The sequence below is a fragment of the Scleropages formosus genome, chromosome 4 (genome assembly GCF_900964775.1).
Source record: "Scleropages formosus chromosome 4, fSclFor1.1, whole genome shotgun sequence".
Lineage (NCBI taxonomy): Eukaryota > Metazoa > Chordata > Actinopteri > Osteoglossiformes > Osteoglossidae > Scleropages > Scleropages formosus.
In genome coordinates, this window is record NC_041809.1 from 2,990,656 (window position 1) to 3,007,496 (window position 16,841).

General features: G+C 42.7%; 3 protein-coding genes across 5 annotated transcripts in view; 2 read left to right on the top strand and 1 right to left on the bottom strand.

Annotated features, from left to right (window-relative positions):
* LOC108927126 (signal-induced proliferation-associated 1-like protein 2) overlaps positions 1 to 2,981 on the bottom strand; it is an 81,940-nt gene extending 78,959 nt beyond the window's left edge. For all 3 annotated transcript variants that reach the window (XM_018740213.2, XM_018740212.2, XM_018740210.2), the window contains exon 1: positions 2,763 to 2,981. The gene's annotated coding sequence lies outside the window, so the exon portion shown is untranslated. The remainder of the gene's footprint in view (positions 1 to 2,762) is intronic.
* Positions 2,982 to 3,716: 735 nt separating this feature from the next.
* Positions 3,717 to 6,613, top strand: map10 (microtubule associated protein 10). The gene has a single exon (XM_018740066.1). It carries the CDS (start codon positions 3,845 to 3,847, stop codon positions 6,467 to 6,469), a length of 2,625 nt encoding a protein of 874 aa, XP_018595582.1. The 5' UTR covers positions 3,717 to 3,844; the 3' UTR covers positions 6,470 to 6,613.
* Positions 6,614 to 8,168: 1,555 nt separating this feature from the next.
* ntpcr (nucleoside-triphosphatase, cancer-related) lies at positions 8,169 to 16,602 on the top strand. The gene is made up of 6 exons (XM_018740081.1): positions 8,169 to 8,299; positions 14,079 to 14,241; positions 14,321 to 14,423; positions 14,692 to 14,904; positions 15,291 to 15,404; positions 15,680 to 16,602. Exons 1-5 carry the CDS (start codon positions 8,266 to 8,268, stop codon positions 15,366 to 15,368), a joined length of 591 nt encoding a protein of 196 aa, XP_018595597.1. The 5' UTR covers positions 8,169 to 8,265; the 3' UTR covers positions 15,369 to 15,404; positions 15,680 to 16,602.
* Positions 16,603 to 16,841: the final 239 nt, after the last annotated feature.

A 16,841-nucleotide genomic window follows, 5' to 3' on the forward strand; every position in this document is an offset into this window, starting at 1 on the left:
ACTCGAATCGAGGCATATTGCCCTGACAGGGGGCTCTGCCTCTGCAGACACTGCACGGAACTGGAGGGAAACATGTGTTGCAGCAGTACACACACTCACAGTTTGAAGAAACACATCATAAGCAACACTGCAAGACAACCACCCAGAAATTCCCATAAGTGCACAGCAACCTGTTGTTTATCCCTGGTGTTGAGCACGGTGGTCTGGACCAGTACCCTCAGGATTTCACCACTCCTACTGGGCTTTGCCCTTCTTCTTTAGGTACATTTCCCTCACAGTAATCCGTGCGAGAAAAACGGTCTTCAGTGCATCTCCTGTAAAATCACTGCAGACAGAAGCCACCGATGCCCCTAACAGCACAGGATCCACACACATCAGCTGTCCCTTCCAATGCTGCCAGTTGGTATTTCGGATCAGATGTGATGATGAACTCTCCAGAAACCGGTGTTAAGAAATAAGCAGGGCCGCACGTTGTGTCTAGACACCAGATCTCGGGCAACAGCTAGACCAAGTCTCTCTCAACTATTGAAATTCATCTCAGATCATCACACCTCATATTTTATGCATGCCATGAAAAGACACTTTGACCCCTTGATCAATGATATGATTAATTCATTTTTAATTAACATTTCTGTTACATGTTAGGGTATTATATTTTCACGTCCAGAAACATCACACTCTGAATGTTGCAATGCAGAGCTAAAACACGTTAATACATATTTAATGTGCAATTTGAAAGAAAGCAGCTGTAACCACCTTCTTTTTGCCCAAATGTGCTGAAAATAACACCTTCTTCTTTTTCCAGCAATAAAACATCAATAAAAGTCACTCAACTGCAGAATGTTCCAGCACCTAGTCTAGTATTCACTTCCTTCCATATGTTCCATATGGCAGTATTGCATAACATATTACTTTTGATGGTTAACTTTTAAGTCTGGCATTGAGATATTGCGCATGAAGGAAGTTACACTTGGTTAGCATGAGCTGTCAAATTTTACATTTGAACTTGATTTCATCACACTTCATTTGGTTGCTATGAATCTTGAAAAATATTCCAGAAGCCAACTTTAAAAAAAAAAAAAAGAAAAAAGAAATATGAGCTGGGAAACAGAGAACTTTCAATAGAAAATGTATACTCAAGAATAAAATAAACACATCTAAATGGTAAAGCAACAGAAATGTTGCTATTATTACTGTGGACATTGATTATTGTGAGTACTACTAATGAGTATAAAATGTAGTATATATAACGTATGCAACAAACCACTGATGAATCTATGCTACTTATGAGACATGCATAACACCAGATGCAGACAAAACCTCAATGAGACAGCTGAACTGACAGCCCAGAAGATGCCCCTATGCAGGAAGAAGCTGACCACCCCAGAGGAAACAAAACTTCCAACATTCAAACCAAAAGGCCAAGACGGCACCTCTCAGCAGGAAAGCCTCAGACAGAGGCTGTTAATGACTATGGCAGCTCTTCAGATAATGTGACCTGTGCTACATTCAAAGCTGTTCCTATGAAATTCTTTCAGCTTTTAAAAACGATGACATAACATGTGCCAGTATGCACAACTGGTGGAGAAGTACCTCTGCTGGGGCTAAAAATTTTTAAAATCCAGAACTCTCTCAGTATGCTTAAATACTACAACCTGGACTGGGTTTATTGTAAAAAATAATTTTTGGTTTATCTATCCATGTTTCAAATAAACAAATTCAACAACCGAGAAGAAAATAATGGAAAGTGTTTCAGGTGTGAGATAAAAGAGCCCCCTAGCGGTGACTTCCCGCAATGCAGCTCGCTCCTGAAGTCCATTTAACCCTTTCCAGCCACCGGTTTTTCATATTTCCACACGCTTTCATTTCACAATTCAGGTTTACATATGGAAATGTATAATAACGCAGCCTCAATCATAAATTTTGTGACGATGTACGTTTTTAAAGACACATTTGTAACACCACAAAAAGCTAAAAATGTTTACTGTCTCCTTGAGATACGTGTGAAAACAATTAATGCGTTCAGCTCATTAATAGAGTAGCCTACTTTCATATTTATCGTAATCGCAAGAAATTAAAAAATAGCTTTTAGCACAAAAAATATATATTGTCGACGAGCAATCTACAGCGCACTAACAGTACACCTTCTGAGATGATAACACCAAAATCCTGCAAATGAAATAGTTCTGTCCAGTGTGGCACACAGTCTAGTACTACTACTGCAGTGTGTGTTTGATAAACAATAGAACAAACACCGTACCATACGAGGAAACATCAAAACAGTGTATCACACTCTACAGAACATATCACTGCTTTACACTCTGTTTCATACAGTGAGTATTTGATGTTTTATACACTCTGATCACCGTTTCTTTGATGCACTGGTAAAAAATGTTACAATATTTGTTTAATGCAGTGTTACAATCTTTGTTTGATACTTTGTTTCATAAACCGTTTAAGACAGTTTTACGCAGTGTCTCACAACAATGACATCCCGTCCATTTCCAACACAGATTTTCTAGTAATAACCCTGCACTTTTTGGATCCCTCTTCTAAACTACCGGGTTGCTCCGAAGTTCAAACCATGCCGAACCCTTTTGTAGTGTAATAATTATGTCATTGTAACGAGCAAAACTGATATTATGTCTTGTCCCAAAAGAGACACTGGACACTCACAGCTGCGGTAAAAGTTGAGCCCTCCTTGTCCTGCTCCCGGCAGTTCTCAACGAAGATGTTAAACCACAAGGAGTGTGTGATCTTACCTCCTCCGACAGCCATGAAGAAACTCGCATTATTCCGAGAAAAAAGGGGGCCTCGCGACGTCCGCGGCGCTCCGACTGTGTCACTGAGTGTGCCAGTACGTGTCCGTGTCCGTGTGCGTGCGCGTGTGTATCGTACGTGTGTCACACTCTCAGTGTGCGATCCCCATCAGCACCAGCACTCACCCTGCCTCACTGAGCCCTGCTCTGCCTCGCGCTCTGACTCGGACTCCGCGGCCGAGCCGGAGCTCCGCCCACCGCCGCGCGCCCACCGGGACCCCCAGTGGCGCGCCGGTCGGTGTGATTTTACGTCGTGGTCAGGACTTCCTGCCCATTGACAGGCAAGAGGACCCCGAGAGTTCGTGTTCGGACCCCTTACAGTATGACTGCGCTCAAAACGAAAGACAGAAAACGTGGCTTTTAAAATATCCCACCTTTCATTGACTCCTTTTTTTTTTTTATAAAGTGTTATTCTTCCCATTTATATACCTCACGTCTTCTGTAATTTACCTATTTAATTGTTTACATTATTTGGTAAAAAAAAAAATTAATTATTATCCCACCCCTTGTTGTAGTACCCTTGATCAAGGTGCAGTAGTTACTCTAAATTGATAGAGTAAAAATGACCCAACTATATAAATGGTTCAATTTTACTGTAAGCAAATAAATGTAAAAAAAAAAAACCTTAGTCAAACGAATAAATTATTGTAAAGCGTAGAGAACTTAAATCATTTTAAATCAATGCTACTTTCCTAATAGTTTCTATGGATAAGCTCCCGATTCAGGTGAAGAAAGCATATATACTGTACAAGCAGTCACTGAATTAAGTGCTAATCATGGCTTTTCGTTACTGCTTCAAATGTCATGTAATGCGCAAAATCTGCTGTTTAAACTACAAACCCCAGAAATCAGTGCGCCTTCGTGACGCAGAATGCGCAAAATAACTTGCGACACGACGCCATTCGTTGTGGATTTGTTTTCTTTAGAATGTCGCTTGTACAAATAGCGATGAATTCAGTCTGAATTGAAACTCGTGAGCTATAGGCTGTTAGAGTGACATACTCAGTAAGTATATATCGTGAGAAATGGCTGAAACCCTTTTTTCATTCGAGCTGCTGGTGGAGTACGTGCGCCTCGACAAACTCGTGAAAGGGAAAAGACTGAAGCCTGCGCTCGGGGTTCGACTTCTGGATTTTCCCACCCTTCTCATTTATCCGAGGGACGCGGGGGAACCTGAGGGTCAGCATGACTCAGACAGCGAAAAAGAAAACACCCTGGGGTGTGATCTTATGCTCCAGCCCCAAGGTGGAACCTCTGAGTACAGTTTTCACCGGGGAAAGTCATGCTTGTTCAAAATAGGTCTCGACTCGCTTCACCTGCATCTGTCCAACACCCCTCTCTACACGATGGTGCTGGACATAAGCAGCGAAATTCCAAAATTTGTTGGGGGGTCTTTAGTCCCTTTAGCTAAACTAACTGAAAGGATCAAAGCAGATGTCGCGGAGCGTGGTATTTCTACTCCATCTGCTCATGGAGAAAGGGTTCTCGTTGCAGTGTGCAACCTTATGGGGGAGAAAATCGGGGACATTTCATTGGGATATAAACTTTTAAGTCTGGGGGGGAATTTAATACCACATATTCCTGAAAGCCAAATTTATAAAGTAGGTTCTGCACAAGGAAAAGGTGAGGGGACACGCTTTGCAGATACCAGGGTAAATGATGTTGAAGAGGCCAGAGTAATTTTGCAACCAAAACCTGAGTGCTCTTCAGTGCTTTTACAGAAAGTTGAGTTAGAAGGAAAGCAAACTGACATTATAGTTTCAGAATCAAAAGCAAAAATGGAGAGCCTTAAGTCGACTGGAACTCAGACTGAAGGAACAATAAAAAAAGCAAAGACCATTGAAGTATTTCGGCCAACCTTTGACAGTGAAACAAATCTCGCTGTATTTTATCCTCCTCCTTTGTATTATAGCCGTCCGGTAAAGAGACTAGAGGAACATAACTCAAATAGATACACGTCGGTAAACACAACTATGGAAGGCTTCAGTGCTGAGGATCATTTTTCAGAAGAGGAAGAAAAGGATGCAGGTGGCGACCCACCAAAGAGTTATCTTTGCCAGTCTGTGGATAAAACTAAAAGCAGGAGACCAACACTTGCTCCACTGCTGACCCCTGGGGATACTATAAGACAGCTGCCATTACTGAATGCTCTTCTTGTAGAGCTCTCTCAGCTGAACATCCAGCCCCAGCAGCAGAACTTTTCTTACCACCCAAACCTGACCCCGTTGTACAAACCTGAACCTCAGCAATTTTCCACAGCAGCCCCAGAGGATCAGTCCAAGCCTCAGATACCCAGTGCTGCTATTTCTTCCACACCAAGAGGCAGGAGGTCACCCAGCCCCAGAATTAGAACCAACAAGTGCTTTGGGTGCTCTGCTGCCTCTATGTCTGCCTCCCCCCCGAAAATGGAGAAAGTCAAGTGGCAGAGACCAAAGCAAGCCAAGAGAACAACAGGCTCTATCCCCAGAACAAAGTTGGTGTACAGACTGACTAACACTGTCCGGCTGAGGATGCTGCGCACCAACCCTGAACTACTGAAGGTGCACGAATACAAGGAGCAGCACCCTAAGGCACAGGAACAGCGAACAACACAGAATGTCAGCCATCATTCTGGTGCAAAAACAAGGAAGACTCAGAAGCCTGATGGCATTAAGAGGAGAGAGGTTTTTAACAGGATAGCTAAGCTGGACAAAAATGATCAAACGTTAATGAACAGTAGAGTGATGCATGTCCCCGAGGAAGACCATGCCCAATCACAGCCCTGGACCAAACAAGGTCAAAGTCCTTCCCCTGTAAGCGAAGGTGTTGAATGCAACACTCAGTCCTTCTCTTCTCTTGATGATGTTTCAAAAGGAAGTCCAGAAAAGAAATCATCACATTATGAAGAGGACAAAAAAATGACTGTTGACATTTCCCATGTCTTCAGCCAAAACTCAGACCACAATGATGAGGAATCCTGGAGTGATGTCAGTCAGCCTCAGTCCTGTACAGTAAACCTCACTGCTCATAGCATTCTTTTAGATGAGAAAGGGAGCACTGTCACCAGCCCGGTTCACAAGTATTCTGATTCCGAGCACGTTGAGTACCCAGATGATTTTGAGACCACCGAGGGTTCCTCTCCGGACTTCCACAGCAGCCCCGAACCTGCCTTGATCAGCAGTAGACGAGCAGTCTCGGAGGACCGCTTCAACTTGGGCAGTGGCCCTCAGAGTGGTCAAGAGGCAGCTCTTTCCACCCTCATCAAAGCAGATGTATCTCCCCAGCGCTCCCTAAAAGGAACATACCTTATCAGAGCCCGGTCAGAGTCATCAGACGACAGCGTTAGTGGTCCGGAGTCTGTTCGGGCCAGGCATCAGTACAGGTTCCAGCATTCAGAAGAAGCTGCTGAGGGTCCTTCCAACCCACGTGACCTTGGAGGATCTACAAGTCAACAATCTGACCGCTTCAGAGATACACCATCAGTCTTATATTCCTGCAGATATACCAGTGACTCGGATCCCCAGTTTGTCCCTTCGCCTGGTTCAGAGATTAGCTTGACAGAACACGAGGACGAGGAAATGGAAGATGAACTGGGCTCCTTAGGGTTTGAAAATAAATACCGTCACATCTCTGAGCTTGTGATAAACAAACTCCCAGGCTACACACTCTGAAGCAGCCATTTAATCCCTGGTTGATGTGTCATGTTTTCAGGTGTCTGTCTTCCAGGTATCATGCAGTGTAAAGGTCTTTAAAGGAAATGGCAATTCAAGATGATTTGGCTGCGTATAAAACAAAGTAACCTCAGATGTTTAGTTAAAAATGGATAAATGGAGTTATAAATTGAGTTAGTGTGGAAACTTAAATCCTAGTGAGATAAATAATTAAGAGTATCTCTTGGCAAAATAGTTTATTTGGAATCACAATCCTGAAAAACAATGTTTTTCATGTTGAAACTGAATTATTGGCATCACTGTGTTAATTTTTCCCTCCAAATAATCCAAGAGACAAGTTTCTACTAAAACTGTGTAGTGAGTATAGTGTAACTAAAGTAAAATAAGGCTTCACTTTCCAGTGAAGGACAAGTGTACATTACATTTAATTACTTTAATGCTAGATACACTACTTACAAAGTCACTCATCCATCTACCAGTGAAACACTTTTCTGATAAGCACCCACACACTATGGGTGATTTTAGAGTCACAAATCCACCTGAACAGCATGTCTTTGGACTTCAGAGCTATTAGTCTGCAAGCACTGTTTTGACTCAAATAAAGCCTATTTTTTAGTCAAATTGACTTATTATTCTCCAAAATTGAAATGAATTTTGCCTTCACTGAACAGAAATAGCAAGTAGATGGATTTTAAGATGTGATTACAGCAGATGGTCTTCCATGTAGGAGGGGGTTTAGTGGTGAGAGTTGTTTCCTTGAATTTGAAAGAGCTATGTTCAAATCTCTGCTCTTGTTGTATTACCCTTAATCATGGCATTTACCCTCAACTGATAAAATGAGTAAAAATGACCCTGCTGTATAAATGCCATGGGTAAATCACTGTACACACATAGTATACTTACCTCACAGTCTAAGTTGCCTTGTAGAAAAGTGTCAGATCCAGCTTTCGTTTGCTTGTCCTGAGGGAGGGTCATGATGAAAGTGTCAGGAAAATGAATAAATAATAATAATGAGGTCAGTGTTCTCCGCTCGTTTTCTCTTTAACAGAATAATGAGCAGGCATCCCATCCCCCACCCTGACAATCCTTCATCTTCTTTCTCCCCCCGCTGTTCATGGCCCTTTTCCAGTACAACAATGAGCTCTCGGCCTTCTGCACAGATCGCTGCACTCATGTAATAACAATAATCTAATTCTTCATATGCACAGTAATGACGGCGGGGCGACCTAAATAAGGACGTGTAAATGAAAATGATCTGTCTTGGCATCGCACATACTAGCAAACTGCTTTTCAGCAACAGCAGAAACAAAAAGAAAAATGTAAGAATGATTCAGTCCACTTTCTAAGACAAACAGTATATTTATAGTGCTTCATAAATGTATCGTACAGAAATGTGCCAAATTCCAACCTACCGAGTGAAAAATTTACCTCAGAGTGTTCACTTTTGCAGCAGGTTGACTGTCACTGACTGTTCACCTGAGTTTAGATAAGGGCATTTTACACTTTTCGATAAATGTAAATCTGTACCTTGGAAGGGTGGTTTATTCGCTGAGAGAACATTTTGCTCTGCCTTATCGTTTTGTACATAGAAACATTTAAATAAATAAATAAAATTTAGAGGGCTTCGCCTCGTTACAAGTCGCCCCTCAGGCCTCCCGCCTTTAAACGAAGCGAACGTGCACGTGCCCCTGTAGCGTGCGCGTCCTCGCGCATTCCGGACGTCGGCGTGGCAGCGAGGATGTTACGTAGGATTATGTGGCGGCGATCGGTCGGTGTCTAAAAAAAACGAATGAGGAATGTTTAAACACGTTTTTCTGACAGGACCCCCGGGTAAATATGACTTTGGCATGGCTGTTTAAGTTTACTGTTTGAAACTGATGAAAGTTATGAAAGCAACCCGGCTGCGTAGACCCACGCCACGGTTGTCAGCAGCGGCAGTCGCTTCGTTATACCGGCGCCGGCCGGGTTACTGTGTTTTTACTACATCATAAATTATGTCATTCTTCTGTTCTGGTCGTTTCTCGTCGTGCTTTCATCTTTGTTTCCGAGGGTCTTCCTATGTACAAATCATGTCACTTCAGCTTCAGCTGCTCGTTCCCTAACGTTTCATACACACACAGTGAGTGAGTGACACTGCGCGCAGAGATGTGTAAATTACTGTAGTAAACACGGTACATACAGGGCAGTGGAGTGCGGAGATCCGCTGAAGCGCCGTAAAGAAGAAAATGTGATAAACTGATATGAGCGCTTACACATAAGAATAAGAAACAGTAAACAGGTTTTCCATTGGCTGCTCATGCCCAAATTGCTTGATTTCCCAATATAATTTTTATTGTATCCGGCCCACAGTTATTTAATATCTCTTACTGTTAGTTGGTCCTCATTTTCATTTATCCAGTCTGCGACATGTGGTTTGGGCCTCTCAACATTCTCACTGTAGTCTGTTCAGCAGGTCATGCTGATACTCTGCTGTTGGAAGAGAAGATTTCCAGAAGGTCTCTGGTAGCATCTTGAGTGACCAAGGACACGGTTGATGTCACTCATTTGCTCAGATGGCCTTCAGTGCATTTAGATGAGTTATTGAGACTCAAAAGTCTTTTAATTCTTTACTCTGAAAATTTGGGGCAGCTGACATGGGGTGTCAAATGCATGTAAGGTCCTGCTTTGCCTTGTCGTTCTTCCAGGTTGTATTAGAGAATTGACAACAGGTACAAGCCTTTCCATGGAAGAAAACAGCCCACAAATACCTCATTAAGAACTCAAAATGGTTCTTTACAGGGAAAAACGTGGATATTAGGTGAATTTTGATGTTTGACTAATCGATAGCTGAGGATGAAAAAGAAATGAGGTTGAAAAGCAAGTAAATTCCTCACAGTGCCCCACAAAATTGGAGTTATGCTCTTTTGTGCTACTGCACTTCATATTGGTTTTCAATATTTTCCATAAGGGGGTGCGGTGACGCAGTGGGTTGGACCGCAGTCCTGCTCTCCAGTGGGTCTGGGGTTCGAGTCCCGCTTGGGGTGCCTTGCGACGGACTGGCGTCCCGTCCTGGGTGTGTCCCCTCCCCCTCCGGCCTTGCGCCCTGTGTTGCCGGGTTGGCTCCGGTTCCCCGCGACCCCGTATGGGACAAGCGGTTCTGAAAATGTGTGTGTGTGTGTGTGTGTGTGTGTGTGTGTGTGTGTGTGTGTGTGTGTGTGTGTGTGTGTGTGTGTGTATTTTCCATAAGAGAAATCATTAGAACAGGGGTAGTATGCAGAATGTCCTCAAGAGGGGACTAGGGGGTGTGCTTCATGCTGTGCATTTGCAGACATATGAGGAACTAGGTGGTGTTGGGGGTCATCTTAGTGTGTGTGGTTTTGCAGAGTTTTTACATTAACACAACCTGTTGCATTATTCAAAAAGGAAACCTGAACATGAGAACTAGGTTATTTTTCAGAGATCAAATATGTCTAAATTTGGAGGCATCCGGCAGCATAGTGGCAAGAGTCTATTGCCTTGATATCGAAAGACCCGGGTTTGAATCTCATTCTTAACTGTAGTGCCTTCGATCGAGGTATGCTCATGCCCAATTGTTTGATTTCCCAATATAATTTTTATTGTATCCGGCCCACAGTTATTAGTATCCCTTACTGTTAGTTGGTCCTCATTTTCATTTATCCAGTCTGCGACATGTGGTTTGGGCCCCTCAACATTCGAATAGATGCAATAAACCGAGATGCCATTTTAAAGATGCGCCAAATATTAGTGTGAGAGAGACTGTGAGGTGCATTGCATTGAGAACAATGTATCCAGACTCTCAGGTTTATTCTGGCACTCGGTATCCTGGCTTCCATACTCGCTGGTTTGTGTTTGCATCCTTTGTTTTGCACCATCATGCTTTAATATTTTAGTTTTTCATTTATTTGAATGTGACATATACTGCTGTATTTTTACAAAAAAAATGGGTTCTAAAGAAGAAAAGAAGTTAAAGAAAGTGTTTCCTAAGGAGGAAAAGGCAAAGCGAGCGCGAGTCGCTCATAATTTAGAAAAAAAAAAGTTAGAAGTGTTAAAGCGTATAGAGTGTGGTGAAAGACAGAAAGATATTTCTCTTGCATTAGGTTTGTCTAAAACTACAGTACAAAGTATTTATTCTATGAGGGACCAAATAAAAGTAAGAGCTGAGAATGTGGTGGTAGGCGATAAGTTAATGAAACTCACACATGGGCACCATGCAATCTGCGATAAGCTTGAAAAGCTTTTAGTGCAGCGGATAAATTCGCGTGGTGATCGAAGTGTTCCGCTATCCACTGTGCTTATTCAAGAAAAAGCCTGAAGTATGTTTGCAGATCTAAAGAAGGCAGCGCTGGAGGAGGGTGATGAGATGGTGGAGGAGATAGATTTTAAAGCAAGTTCCGGGTGGTTTGAGCGATTTTAAAAATCGCGCCATGCTGCATAACTTCAAGGTACGGGGTGAAGCGCAACCACCTGATAGTGATGCTGCATTTTCTTTCCCCCAAGAGCTCCAAAAAAATCATTGATGAGGGCAACTATACAGCCAAGCAAATCTTCAGTATGGGTGAAATGGGGCTTTTTTGGAAGAGAATGCCATCGTACACTTTCGTCTCCAAGGTAGAGGGAAAGACAAAGGTGCACAAGGAATCAAAGGATAGGCTCACGCTCTTGCTGGGAGGCAATGTAGAGGGAGATGTCAAGCTGAAGTCCCTTCTTGTCTACTACTCTGAAAATCCTCGAGCCTTAAAAGGCATAGTAAAGAGTTCTTTGCCTGTCTTTTGGCGCTCCAACAGAAAGGCTTGGGTGACTCCTGAGGTCTTTGTTGACTACATCAAGACTTATTTTTGCCCTTTTATAAAAGACTATTGCAGGCAGAATAACCTGGATGACAAAGTTCTTCTCATCCTTGACAATGCTCCTGGTTACCCCACTGACATTCAGGATTATGGCAATAATGTTTATGTAGTATTCTTGCCTCCCAACACTACATCATTGCTGCAACTCATGGATCAGTGGGTCGTTAGCAGTTTCAAGGCTTTTTATCTCCAGCAGCTGATGAAGTTCATCCTGGCCCAGATAGATGTTGGCGATGAAGTCACTGCTGTGGAGGTTTGAAAGGAGTTCAGCATCAGGAAATGCATTGAGATGATTGCTGCTGCCTGGTCTGTGATTAGTAAGCAAACAATGAACTCTGCTTCGAAGAATTTGTGTCCGAAATATGTTAATGATTTTAAGAGATTCGAGGAGACTGTGGTGAGTGTGAGGTGAGAAATTGACCATCTCACAGCTCAAGTTGTGTTGAAAGAGGTTGATGAAGAAGGTGTTTGCAGCATCCTGGCATCACATAGTGAAGTTTTCTCTAACAAGGAATTGATTCAACTAGATGATGAACAGTTGAGGGAAGAGAGAGACTGGGATGAGAAGGAAGAAGAATCAAAATGGGATGTGAAAACATTGAATAAGCTCTTCAGTCATCATGACGCAATGATGCAACTCATCGACAAATATGAGTATGACATGGAGAGAGGTATCAGGACAAAGATGGTAACTGAACAAGCTTTAGAACCTTATCGCTTCCTCTTTGAAGAAAAAAGAAACAAGCAAAACATTCAAGCGTTTGTGATTCCTTAAAGCCCGATGATAAGGCTTGCTGTTGACAATGAAAACTTGCAGAAAATGGAGGAACCAGAGCCGAACCAGAGTATCTTTCTCCGGTATCTTCATGTAGCGTTCACCTTTCACCCTCTTTACTACAATCTCCACCACCACCTGCCTCCCACTCCTCTGCCTAACTCCACTGCTCTCACCCCTCCAGCCTTCGTTTTCCTTAAGCCAGTCTACACACACTATCAGAGTAAGTTTACTTTGACATCATTGTTTTTCCATTTATTTCATATATATTTTTAACTATTGGTTCTATTTAAATGTTACACAATTTTTCTCACATATTAGACATCGCTTAGGTGACTTGGTAGGACCTTGGAAATACTGGAAATTTTTTTTTTTTTTGCAATAAGAAATAATGGAATAAGCAATTAGTTTCTTTTCGGAAACAAATTAGGACAGAATAACAGGGTACAAGTGTACTTACCCTGAACTGATAAAGTAAAACTATCCTGCTTTATATATTGGTAAATCACTGTAAGTAGCTCCATATTTTGCATCACTTTGGAGAAAAGCGTCATCTTAATAAATGTAAATCCAAACACGGGAGTAACACAGTGTAGTGGTTCGTGCTACTGCTTCATGGTCTTAAAGTTTCTGCTTTGAATGCCATTCCCAGCTACTTAACTTGAATAAATGGCTAAATCATTTAAAATAGTTTATTGTACCAGTGTAGCACTGTAAGTCACCCTGGGTGGAAATGTTACTTAAATAATGAAGAATAATTAAAAAATGTTTGTTTTTTTTTTTTTTTTTTTAAGCTTCTGCGAAACAGTGAAGTCAGTTGGCGTAGGTTGTTCATCATTCATTACTGATGGTACTTTCTGCAGTGTGACATTTTCTCAGCTACTGCATCATTTCACTTTCAAGGTCTTTGACAGCCAGAAGGCAAAAGTGCAGTTTGATACCACCAAGCACACAGGTTCTACACAAAATCTTACATGTGCGCTGGCGATTGTGGGCACATCGAGAATGTACCACTGGTGTCCTGGCTTATCTTCGTTTCATTGACTATTGAGGTGTGTTTCCATCTTGGCCTTTCTGAGGCAGGTTCAAGCCTCTGTTGTCTTGTTTCGGCTCAAGGAATAATGAAAGTTCAATTTCGCAACACCACTGCCAAAGTTTCTTTTTGGAAACCACGTTCACTCTATTGGCATGCCCTTCACCGGTGTGAAAAAGGAGCTTTGTTTTTTTTCCTCCCTCTGTCCCCCCCCCCCATGAATGCTGTGTGGAAATACCAAGAGGGTACTAGTGGCGTGACCATGTGAGTGTCAATTTGGTAGGGTATTGATTCTTATCTGGAACATTTTATTGGATTCTTTGTTTGGTGACCTGTGTCCTCAAGTACTGTCTTCTGACACTGCATTTAGATTTAATAAGCAGAGCTGTAGTTTCCATCAGTCTGTTATTGACAGAAAGTGCAAAGGGTTGATTCAGTTATTTTTGAAGCTGCGTTTTTTTAAAAAATGCTTTTCCAGACTAGCAGAAGGCATGATAGTCAGACAGATGTTGTAGCAAGATATTTTAGTCAGATTTGGTCAGATGCAATAGCATATTTATTTTAATTATCAGGTTGCAGGAAGGGCCCCACCGTTGTATTGTTACATATTTTAAACGGAAAACTCAAACCCATAACAATGACGATCATATGTTTAAAAAAAACGAACAGGCTTGAACAAATGTGAAGCTAAGAGTACTTCCTAAAGAGCAAATCAAAAAATAAGAGCAATAATAGACAAACATAAAGAGCCTAGAATGAGGAAGTAATTTTTTTTTTTTTTTTTTTTTTTCTGCAGAAGTGTTATATTGCAGTATTTAAAGAGTTCCAAAAAGTTTACCAAATCTTTCATAATTCACCATAGTTGGGCTGCAGTTCAAATGTGAGCTTTGCTGGTGGAAGTAAGTTAGTTGTGAGTAAATGTAATATTTAAATTAGTATTTGTTGTTTTGTCAGGTGTCGGCAAGACCACCTTGGTCCAGAAAGCCTGTGAGGCCCTGACCGCGACTGGTGTGATCATTGACGGGTTTTATACGGAGGAGGTCAGGGAACATGGCAGAAGAATCGGGTTTGATGTGGTCACCGTGTCGGGGAAGAGAGGGACTCTCTCCAGAGTCGGGTAACTTCCGCTTCTTTCATCTTCTGCTTGTGTCTAACTCTGCGGTCTGTTGTGACTCTGTGGTCATGTTCCCCTGCAGGAGTTCGTCCAGTTCATCCGCAGGAAGACATGAACCCAGGGTGGGACAGTACATGGTGGACTTGCCTGCTTTTGAAAGTGTGGCTCTTCCTCTTTTCCGAAATGTAAGCGACACGTCTCTTCCTCCTCCTCTGTCTTTGTCAGGGTTGATAAACAGTAAAACATCTACCAAGCATGCTTGACAAAGATGTCTACTTCACACAACGGGTCACCCAAGAGCTCCAGTTATCCACTTGGTCATAAACAGTGTTGCTTCCTAATGAGAGTGGATGCTTGTGCCCTCACCGAATCCTTTATTTTGGGCCGTGTCAAGTCAGGGCACAGTACCCGTCGTTCATCTGATGTGTTAATGGCCGACCTTCACGCACCTAGATGAGCTCTGGATGCGACATCAGTGGGAAGATGGTGTTCGTCATTGATGAGATTGGGAAGATGGAGCTCTTCAGCCAGGCCTTCGTCCGAGCGGTGAGGCAGACCCTGGACGGCTCGGGCCACTGTGTCCTGGGCACCATCCCCATCCCGAAGGGCAAGCCACTGGGCCTCGTGGAGGAGGTGCGAGGCAGGACTGATGTCAAGCTCTTCACTGTAAGCAGAGTTGTATTTCACTTTCATTCTTTTAGCAGATCGTGCAAAAATGCAAATCATTTTAACACAACAGTGCGCCTTCTCTTCAGCGTGTAATTACCAGAGTGCAGAGAGGTAACAGAGTGAAGTGTGCTTGGTGTAAATCGATTTTCTACAGAGTTCAACCCGCGGTTTAGTTGTGTTGATGGTCTGGTGAGGCCATTGTGACTGAATTGCAACCCTGACCCCCTGGTATGTTTTTTCGCACGCTACATTGCCACTGGGCTATCCTGACGCGGCCAACTAAGAGGCAGGGTGTAGAAAAAGGTGCACTGATGTGTGGATTTTAGGGAGGGGCTCAAATGCAATGGAGGGGAGGAATACCCTTTGGCATATTTTCCCCCCAGGTTACCCAGGGCAACCGAAACCACATTTTAGCAGACATTGTGGCAGCCCTGCAGGAATGCGTCAAACAGGCGGCTTGATCAAGAGGAAGAGCAACAGAGTCGCACTCTATTCAGGTGACTGGCCTTCACTTTGAGCCTGCACTCTTGTGAAAAGCTTCAGTAATGCAGCAGGTGATGGTGCATCGAGACCTCATTATGACTCCAGGTTTACCTGGAGATTACACTTCAACATGCTTGTTTTTCAATGCTGGCATTCCAGACAAGGGTGTTTCTAAAGATATCAGGTTTATCTGAAATCAAGTTCAGCTGGATTTCAAATGCGTCTGTGTTTATGTGCAATCCAGCAGCATGGCTTGCAAATGTAATTTTATTTTTTTTTTTTTCCGTAGGAAGTGGCCCTGTGCCGGATGGAGATGAATTATTGATTGCGTGAACTGTGGTGGAGCGGGAGCAAATTTCCAGCTGGGCTGTTTTCCAAAGCGTCGATTTCAAGGGTTAGTGCGGGTAATCCAGCGGTCAGCAGCGGGATTTCATCAGTCCCCCCTGGATGCCGGTCCTTGTTTCTTTGACTGCAGCAGGGAGATGGAGGCTGGGGGTGGGAGTCCTCTGGCTCAGCCAACTGACCTTTCCTCCCCATCGTCAGGCAGGCATCTCGGCTGTATTCATGCAGCAAAAAAATAATTTGGTATTTAAAAACACAATACTGTCAACCCTCAGATATTTTATTTATGACTGGGTATAAATAAGAAAAGGTTCATTTTAAATATGAATGACCCTGGGTCAATTTTGTTTTGGGCGGTATGGTTAACAGAGATGGTAATTTTCCCTTCCCAGTGTTCATTGTTAATTCAGATTGGTTAGGAAACCCGCCAGTTTCTGTTATAAGTGTTACAATAAAAATGGTTGTAGCACTGTGCTTTTGTGTTTGTTACATTTCTTAATTATTATTTATCAGACTGTTAAATTTGAACTAAAACTGTCACTGAGACTTTGTAACAAAACACAACAAATCAAGTGGATTAAACGTGGTAGTTTTGTTGTACATTGCTGTACGTTCCAGATTATATAAAGCCGGATAATCTGACTGGATAAAAATCTGAGTTACAAAACATCCTTCCATTCTGCATTCATAAAACATGTTCATGAAGTTTATTATTTGTGTTTGCATAGCCAGTACATGCTGATTGTGTATTTGTGTGCGAATTGCCCCAGTTGGTTGGGAAAGTGCCACCGGGTCAACACGGTGAATACAAGCAGCCTTCATAACCTCATAAATGAGATCAAATTTCAGGCCAGCAAACTGTGTTGCGCTGCGTGTCGTCACTTCTCCATCACAGTAACACTGGATTTTATTGCAGGGATATTAGTGAAAAGCTCATATATGTCTATGTATTTTCCTGCGAGTTCTCAGCTCGGTCCACTTTGTCATGCTGTCACTGTGACACCTGTGTTCGAAAGCTGCTCTTGTCAAACTGGCGGCCCTTTCTCAGCTACGGTGACGTGACCTACTCCCGTCCAAATGCGCCGGGGCCCTTGTCAAAGATGGTTGTA